Source organism: Lathyrus oleraceus, chromosome 2, assembly GCF_024323335.1.
Source record: "Lathyrus oleraceus cultivar Zhongwan6 chromosome 2, CAAS_Psat_ZW6_1.0, whole genome shotgun sequence".
Lineage (NCBI taxonomy): Eukaryota > Viridiplantae > Streptophyta > Magnoliopsida > Fabales > Fabaceae > Lathyrus > Lathyrus oleraceus.
Genome location: NC_066580.1, coordinates 265,992,976 through 266,002,779, shown reverse-complemented (window position 1 = coordinate 266,002,779; position 9,804 = coordinate 265,992,976). Strand labels below are relative to the sequence as shown.

At 37.2% G+C, this 9,804-nt stretch overlaps 1 protein-coding gene across 1 annotated transcript; it reads right to left on the bottom strand.

Annotated features, from left to right (window-relative positions):
- Positions 1-8,315: 8,315 nt before the first annotated feature.
- Positions 8,316-9,437, bottom strand: LOC127122830 (uncharacterized). The gene is made up of 2 exons (XM_051053110.1): positions 8,739-9,437; positions 8,316-8,672 (listed from the first exon to the last, which is right to left on the bottom strand). The coding sequence occupies exons 1-2, from the start codon at positions 9,435-9,437 to the stop codon at positions 8,316-8,318; spliced, it is 1,056 nt and encodes a 351-aa protein (XP_050909067.1).
- Positions 9,438-9,804: the final 367 nt, after the last annotated feature.

Sequence of the window (9,804 nt, the reverse complement as noted above, 5' to 3'; positions counted from 1 at the left end):
TTAAGCCTTAATTTGAACTTCCTTAGCCTCTTAAACAACTTTTCCAGATTGACAAGATGCTCCTATTTAGTTTCAGATTTGGTGACCATGTCATCAACGTAGACCTCGATCTCTCTATGAATCATATCATGAAAGAGCGCGACCATGGCTCATTGATATGTTGCATTGAAGTTATTTAATCTGAAAGGCATGACCTTGTAGAAGAAGGTGCCCTATGGGGTTATGAAAGTTGTTTTCTCCATATCTTCTTGAGCCATTCAAATCTGGTTGTAACTAGAGAATCCATCCATAAAGGAGAAAACCAAGAACTGAGTTGTATTGTCAACTAACACATAAAATTTGGGGTAATGGGAAGTCTTTTTTGGGACTTTCTCTATTTAGATATCTATAATATACACACATCCTTATTTTTCCGTCCTTCTTGGGTATGGGCACAATGTTGGGAATCCATTATGGGTAGTTGGAGACTGCTCGAAAGCCTGTGTTGAGTTGTTTTTGTACTTCCTCTTTGATCTTCATAGCCATGTCAGGACGAGTCCTTCGTAGCTTTTGTTTCACAGGAGAGAACTCTTCTCTAAGAGGTAGACGATGGACCATGATATCCATCGGGGTCGGGCATATCTTGGTATGACCATGTGAACACATCCATGTAATCCTTCAAGAGCTTGATCAACTTTGCCTTGACCTCTTCTTGTAGGGTCTAGCCTACTCTAACTTCCTTAGCTTCCTCGCTTGTACCAAGGTTGACCACCTCGACTGATTCCTCATGCGACTGGATGACCTTTTCCTCTTGGCTGAGCAATCTTGCCAATTCTTTGGGGAGCTCGTAATCTTCGTCACAATCTTCATCGGTGTGATTAATTGGGTTATCAAAGTCATATGAGACTATAAGATATTTGTCATTGGTGGTTGTCGAGGGTGATCTGCACAATTTAGGGTTCATGCTTTTATTGATATGAAAGGTGGAAAAATGATTTGAAAAAGAACTTTAAGGAAAATAATATTGCCATTTTTGAAAAGTGAAATAAATAAATGAAAGACAAGGATCATAAAATTGAATGCGAAACGTGGATTTTTTCATTAATGATAAAAGGGAAAATTCATTGAGGCCCTATAAATGATTCCCCCATGCCTTGAGAGTGACATGAATTCTTTTGATTAAAAGGGAAAACAACAAGGGAAATTACATCTTAATCATGGTTAGTTCAGGTACTTCCATCACGATCCATTTGGTGGCACCCCTTCCTTTGGTCTTTTTGAAGACCAGTCCTGCGTCTTCTTCACCGTCTTCCTCCAAGGCACATATATGACCATCAACAAGGTGTCCGACACTAGAGAATTATTCTGATAACGAGAGTATTTTTCCCTTTATAGTTATTGTCGCGGGTTTCTTCAAGTTCTGGGAATTGTATCTCAATCCCACGCGGTCCTTATTGTTTGGTAACTCAAGCATTCTTCCCCATCCTTGGGGGATGTCCGTTCTTTATGATAGTCAAGGTGTCTTGGAGGGAGGCCATTAGAAATTCTGCATTTTTAGTTTCATCCTGAAGCTAGCAGAAATATACCAAACGTATCACACGCTCAAACATACAACAAAGTCGTCATCAAACTTTATTTATTCCCGAAGGAAAGGGAAAACATTGATAAAACCCGAGGGAAAGAGACATGCTGGGTAAGGAAGTCGGTTATGCAAGGGGAAGGTATTAACACCCCTAACATCCATGGTACTCCATGGGAATCGTTTTGATTGTTCTAGCTCGAATATGTGTGATATTTGAATATTACTCGCAAAAGAATGGGAAAAGGAAAAGAAATAAATGGAGTGCTCGGTGAGGACTAGGGCCCTCATGCCTACGTATCCTTATAGTGCAATGAGGAATTCAGAGCTATGTAGTTCAAAGAACTTATGGTGGGAGGTGAAAAGAATTGTGATAACAGTATGGTCTGAACCAAAGGATTGTGTTATTTGAACTCCAACAAGGGGTGAAATGTGAAACCAAGAGTAAAACTGACATTAACCGATATGCGGACTGTATGAACATTCTGCACTATATAGTATAGCCGAAAACAAAGGAAATTAAGTGTTTCGTTTCACAGCACAAACATCTCTTGGTTCACAAAGAGGTACTGCATTTGGCTCAAAACAAGGGTATATCACATAGAGTGAATGAATGTAGAACAATGAGTGCATCATGGGGATGGATGGAGGAATTCCCTAAGGAAGGAATAATAAATAAGTATGCTCGTGGAGGATTCGAACCCTTGTGCCTAATTATTCTCATAATGCAATGAGAAAATCAGAGCAATCATAGTTCAGCCTACTACGACTGAAACAAAAGGGAACGAGATTGATTGTCAAAAGGCAAGATAAGTTGCTTAACAAGCAAGAGTGTGGTACTAACCAATGATGGTAATCAACCACAAGGAAAAATGAGATATGATTGACCTATACATGAGAGGATTTATAAGGCAAGATATTCTTCTAAGCACGAGAGGTCTTATAAGATGAACAAAGATTATGAAATGATTGGTGTAACATCCCGGATTTTTTATAGATATTATTTAATGGATGTTATCAAAATTGCAGCTATTTTTTTTAATATATATATATATATATATATATATATATATATATATATATATATATATATATATATATATATATATATATATATATATATATATAATAGGATAATCATAACGATAGCTGAAATAAAATTTAGAGAATAATATAATTAATAAAATTTAGAGATAGTTGGAAAATTCCTAATAAAATAAAATCAATATTCATATTTCTAAACTAGTTCGGATGCTAGCAATAAGTGAAATAAAGTGACATTCTTCTCTTATTAAATAAAATGCTAATTTTGCAAAATCCTGTTTTCTTCCCCGCACGCGATTCAAGCAACACATTCAATCATGCCTTTCTCCTTGAGTACCTAAAATATTAATTGTAAAGGTCAAATTCCATATCCATATTGAATCATACTCACCATAAGAAAATATCATAAACAATTAATAAAACTTCAACAATCAAAATATAATTAATATTTTCCTTTTATGTGATTACTTATGTTATATGAAATGCAATATGACTGAAACTACTATATGAGACACAAATGATCCGGATAAATAAAATAATCCCATTCCAATGGGGACTGCCACAAAGGCTCATGCCACAAAGGCCCGAAAGCGTCAACCTTGCCACAAAGGCTCCTGCCACAAAGGCCCAAAAGCGTCGACCTTGCCACAATGGCATACCACAACAACTCATCTATACATATCTTATATGATGTATGTCTCAATAATTTAAGATAGTCATTTCCTTAAATACCACGTGTTGTCAAAAGACTCAAAAAGTAGTCATATGCATATAATCTTTTCTATAATACTCAACCAAAAATTCATCTGTCATTTATGTATCATTTTCTATTACTCACGCAAATGGGAACTTTATGATCATGAATATTTCAAATGCATAACAGTACAAAAATATAGATTATTTATTAATAGTATGTTCATAGCAGGAACATAATATAACTCCAATTTATTAGTTATATGTGCCTAATAGTAACAGTGGCGTAGGTACCGAATTGCCGGACCAAATAATAACGTTGGATTTCCTTCTTTTTGCTAGTACTATCTGAAACTTGTGGTGCATAATTGAAGGTGCACAATTGAACCCACCTCATTAATTCACACACAATTATATATATGTCAAAATCATGATAGGAGTACCTATCAGCTAATAACTGCAATTACAATTGTTGACTACTAAGGAAGGAATATTCGGCCAGTACATAATCACTAATATGATTAAATTAAAGACGAAATTAATAACCAAATATATATATATATATATATATATATATATATATATATATATATATATATATATATATATATATATATATATATATATATATATATATATATATATGAATCAAACGAATAAATATTAATTATTATTATTATTATATTTTTTTTCAAAGATTCTACCATTAGTTCACAAAAGTGTCCTATGTAGCATGAATATATGGGGAAAAAGCCTTTACCTTACGAGTCGCCTCTACTAATATTGACTTTTAATCTCCTACGATTGATTAATCCACCGAGTGCTTGGTATTTCTTTAATGTGTAGAAATTCTGTGGTGTCTTTTATGAAATTGTAATGGTATAGGCTGAATTTTTTTTTGTGAGAGAGAACAATTGAATTAATAGATTTTTAGAAAGCTGGAAGTTGAGGGAAAAGAGGGACATAAGTGACACCGGTAAAAACAAACAAAGGAGGAATTTGGGGAAGTGGAAGACAGGAAATTTGGATAGGAATAAAGTGAATTTTATTAATTTGATCTATCCACTCCAACTTAGTCTACTACCCTCCACTATTTTTAGGAACTACCTCACTTAGTCAAAATTGAATTCTCAATTTTGAATTACGTAACTCACTTACTTCCAGTACTGTCCAACCAAGACTAGCATGAGTACCCACATTCATCCATTTATATTAATAAATTAAAATAAAAATATTAATAACAACACATACCATTAAGTGTTAAATCCATTTACTATATTTATTTAAATTTGATTTAAAGGAAAACAACAACACATATTATCATTAAGTATTAAATTAATTTAATATATATTTAAACTTAGTTTTATAAAATGATAATCACACACTATATTATATATTTTATATTATTTAATATATTCATAATTAATTTATTTAAATTTTCTTTAGATTACTTATTTATTTATTTAAGCTTTATTTAATAAATATAACGATCACACAAAATTTTATATTTAAAATTATATAAATATCATTTTTAATGGGTTTTTTTCCTTAATATTTAACTATTATAGTCATGCTAATTTAGCTACTTCTAATAATTAATAAAAATGAGTTCTACGCAATCCATTAAAATTAAGGACGTTACAATTCTTACCCCCTTAAAATAGTTTCGTCCTCGAAACTAGACAGTCGCAAAAAGATCTGGATATAGTTTTCGCATTTGATCCTCTCGCTCCCATGTAGCGTCACCAGTCTTCTGGTTCCAAATTATCTTGACCAATGGGATTTCCTTGCCTCTCAAAAGTCTATTGGATTGACCATCAATACTCATTGGAAGGACCTCAAACGAAAGATTATCCTTCAGTTGAATATCGTCTGGTGTGATAACATGTGAATCATCAGCCATATACTTTCTCAATTGAGACACATGGAATACACTATGAAGGTTGGCCAAGTTTGGAGGCAAAGCAATCCCATACGCCACCGGACCTACACGCTTAAGAATCTGGTATGGCCCAATAAACTTAGGGGTAAGCTTCTTGGATTTCAGCGCTCTACCTACCCCAGTTGTAGGCGTCACCCTCAAAAATACATGATCACCTTCCTGAAACTCTAGAGGTCTCCTCTGTTGATCTGCATAACTCTTATGTCTGCTTTGGGCTGTTTTCATTCGTTCTTGGATTAACCTGACCTTCTCAGTTGTTTGCAGGACTAATTCAGGGCCTACTAACATGCTTTCACCATCCTTATACCAACATAATGGGGTCTGGCATTTGCGCCCATATAAAGCCTCATACGGTGCCATGCCAATGCTTGAATGGTAACTGTTATTGTAAGTAAATTCAATAAGTGGTAATAAACTGTCCCAACTACCTCCATTATCCAAGACACAGGCCCTTAACATGTCTTCCAAGGTCTGAATAGTCCTCTCGGTTTGTCCATCTGTCTGAGGATGATAAGAAGAACTTAGTCTTAGCTTCGTCCCTAAGGCCTCCTGTAATTCTCCCCAAAAGTGGGAAGTAAACTTTGGATCTCTATCTGACACGATGCTAGAAGGTACCCCATGTAGCTTCACAATCTCGGCAATATATATCTCTGCAAGCTTGGCTACATTATAATTGGTTCGCACGGGTATGAAGTGAGTTGATTTCGTCAACCTATCCACGATCACCCAAATGGAATCAAACTTGCTCTGAGTCTTTGGTAACGCCCCTACAAAGTCCATAAAAATGCTATCCCACTTCCACTGTGGAACATCCAGAGAACGTAATAATCCAGCTGGCTTCTGATGTTCTACCTTAGCTTTTTGACATGTCAAACAAGAAGCCACATGCTCGGCCACCTGCTTTTTCATTCCTGACCACCAAAATCTCTGCTTTAAGTCTTGATACATTTTTGTCGTCCCGGGGTGAATACTCAGCTTACTTTTATGGGCCTCATCCAAAATAGTCTTTCTCAACTCTGCATTATTAGGAATGCACACACGCCCATTACAACGCAGAATGTTGTCTGGTCCTAATTTGAACTCTGGTGCTCTTTCGGTCTCCATCAACTTCCTCTTCTCCTGAATTTCTTCGTCGTCTCCCTGCAGGGTCGCAATCTTAATCATCAATTCATTCTCGATAGTGATCATTCCACAATGCACTCTCTCATTTGAAGAATCTAAATCTAAGTTCAAGTCTCGAAACTTCTCTAATAGTTCCAACCCCTTCAATGCAATAGTTGAGAGCTGGACTCGCTTTCTACTCAATGCATCTGCCACTACATTTTCTTTTCCTGGGTGATATTGCAAATTGAAGTCATAATCATTGATGAATTCCATCCATCGCCTCTGCCTAGCGTTAAGCTCTTTCTGATCAAATAAATATTTTAAGCTCTTATGGTCGCTGAACACTCCAAAGCTACAACCATATAAGTAATGCCTCCAGATCTTAAGTGCAAATACTATAGCAGCGAGCTCCAAATCATGAGTGGGATAGTTCTTCTCATGAATTTTCAATTGCCTTGAGGCATAAGCCACAACTTGTTTATGCTGCATAAGTACACAACCCAGACCTTGATATGAAGCATCGCAATAAACTTCGTAAGGTTCTTCTGGCTGTGGTAGCACTAACACTAGTGATGTGGTCAATTTCTCCTTCATTAGTTGGAAACTCTTCTCGCACTCCTCTGTCCATGCAAAAATTTTATTCTTTCGAGTGAGTTGTGTCAATGGGGATACAATCTTAGCGAATCCTTCAATGAATCTTCTGTAATATCCTGCCAATCCCACAAAACTTCTAATTTCGGTGGCTGTTTTTGGTTGTTCCCAAGAAACTACGGCTTCAACCTTGGAGGGGTCAACTGCAATACCTTCCTTTGAGATTACATGGCCTAAGAATTTCACCACCTCCAACCAAAATTCACACTTCCCCAGGTTAGCGTACAACTGCTTCTCCTTTAACACTTGCAAGACTAGGCGTAAGTGCTCCTCATGTTCTTCTCTACTCCTGGAGTATATAAGGATGTCATCAATGAAAACCACCACGAACTTGTCTAAGAAAGGATGGAAGATACGATTCATATAGTCCATGAAAATCGCTGGTGCATTGGTCACTCCAAAAGGCATCACCAAATACTCATAATGCCCATATCGCGTTCTGAATGCTGTCTTGGGTATATCTTGTTCCTTCACTCGAATCTGGTGGTATCCGGACTTTAGATCAATCTTCGAGAATATCACAGCGCCTCTAAGTTGGTCCATCAAGTCATCAATACGTGGTAAAGGGTATCTATTCTTGATAGTGACTTTATTAAGTTGTCGATAGTCAACGCACAATCTCGACTTCCCATCCTTCTTCTTCACCAATAATACAGGAGCTCCCCATGGTGAGACACTTGGTCGGATAAAATTCTTTGATAGCAGGTCTTCAAGTTGTCTTTTTAGTTCTAACATCTCAGGTGGAGCCATTCTGTATGGAGCAATATGAATAGGTGCAGTCCCTGGGATGACATCGATAGCAAATACAACCTCACGTACTGGAGGTAACCCCGACACGTCTAATGGAAATACTTCTAGAAACTCTCTTACCACTGGTATCTCATTAATCGTTACTTCTGGCTTCATGCTGACAGAATTTAAGAACACATACTTCTGGATGCCTCCCTTCAAAGATATTTTCATTCGGTTTCTATTTAGAAATCGAGAAACATCGGGGTCTGGAAAGATTACAGACTTTCGAGCACAATCCAACATAACATGATGACTAGATAACCAGTCCATCCCAAGGATCACTCCCAGATGTTTTAAGGGAATACAAATCAGATCGACTTTGAATTGCATGCCCAAGATAGTTAAGGGGCATTGTAAGCAGGCTTCATTAAGTATTACAGGTTCAGAAGATGGTATTGTGACCACCAAATCAAAAGGCAGTGAAGTAACAAGTAGTTGTACATAATTTGCACATTCCATAGAGATGAAAGAATGAGTAGCACCAGAATCAAATAATATTGGAATTAGTTTATCTGCAATTTCACACTCACCCTAGATTAATCCTGAGGCATTCAAAGCTTCCTCTCCCCCAATGTGATAGGCACGTCCCTCAGCAGTAGGCCGGATAACATCATTGTTGTTGTTGGTAGATGGAACATGATCTCTCCTTGGTGCTCGACAATCCCTAGCAAAATGTCCCGGTCGCTGGCAAAGATAACAGACTCTCGCTCTTCCTGGGCACTGAGTACTCACATGTCCCTCCTTATTGCAGTTGTAGCAGCGAATACTACTTGAATTTTGTGGCCTCTGACCTCCCTTGAACTGTGTTTGAGGTTGGTCTCTTCCACTCCTTTGAGGTCGGGTGTATGGTTGTTGTGGCTTGCCCCTATTATTGCGGTCCTGATGTCCCTGTTTTACAAAGGCTTAGTGATATAAAATTCTTAACAAATTTAAAGAGAATTTCTCAGATTCTACCTGGTGTCTAGAAGGTCCTCCAGCAACCCATCTATTCGGACGTCCTTGCTTCATCCGTTCCACCTTCTTACATTTCTCCACTAGTACTTGGAACTGACGGATCTCCAAGGGCTCCACAGATTCCTTAATCTCATATCTGAGTCCTTGCTCAAACCTCTCACACTTATAGTTTTCATCCACATGGTCACGAAAATAGCGGAAATATTTGGCTAGTGAGTCAAATTTGTCAGCATACTCAGAGATAGTCATATTACCTTGGTACAGTCTAAGGAATTGAGCTTCTTTCTCAGATCTAGCACTTGATGGGAAGTACTTGTCCAAAAATTTCTGTTTAAAAGTTGTCCAGTTCAGTGCTTCATTGTTACTCTCCATTAGCTGCTTCGCACCCCGCCACCAGGATTCAGCCTCTGCCCTAAGCAAAAAGGTTGCATATTCCACCTTCTTAGCATCTGTGCAATGCAACATTTCAAAAAATTTCTCAATTTCTTGTATCCAAAGATCAGCCTTGTCTGGGTCATGTTCCCCTTTGAATTTTGGTGGGTTTTGACGATTAAAATCTGTCAATTCTCTCGCAGCAGCAGCAGCTTCTTCTCTCTGATCCCTTAGCGCCTCACGTTGAGCTCGGATTGCAGCTTGTTGGGCAGAAGTTTCCGCTTGTTGGACAATAGTGGCAGATTGTTTTGCAATAGCAGTAGCCATTGCATGAATTGCTTAAATGGCGTCTGCCATGTTAGCAATTGGCTGGGTATTTTGTCGGTCGGTAGAAGTTCTTCGTCGACTCATTGTAACTTCCTACAATTACACTTGCATTAGAAGGATTTTTTTAAGATCTCATCCTAACACTTGGGCTATAAGTAAGTGGTATCCAAAGAAATTTGCTACACATAATTTTTCACACTAGTTAGTACATAACATAAGTAATTAAATCCATAAATAGTCACAATGTTTATATAAAATATTAGAAGACTAAATAACTCAGGCATCACAAAATTTTCATACTCATACGCCATACAAGATCGTCCCACCCAAAAATGTGTGTCCAAGGATTATTGCTCTGATACCAAAT

Excerpts from the sequence above, each read along its gene's own strand:
- LOC127122830 (XM_051053110.1), bottom strand. The coding sequence starts at position 9,437 with ATGGCTACTGCTATTGCAAAACAATCTGCCACTATTGTCCAACAAGCG. Across the intron at positions 8,673-8,738 it reads GAGGACCTTCTAGACACCAG|GGACATCAGGACCGCAATAA; the intron begins GTAGAATCTGAG and ends TTTGTAAAACAG.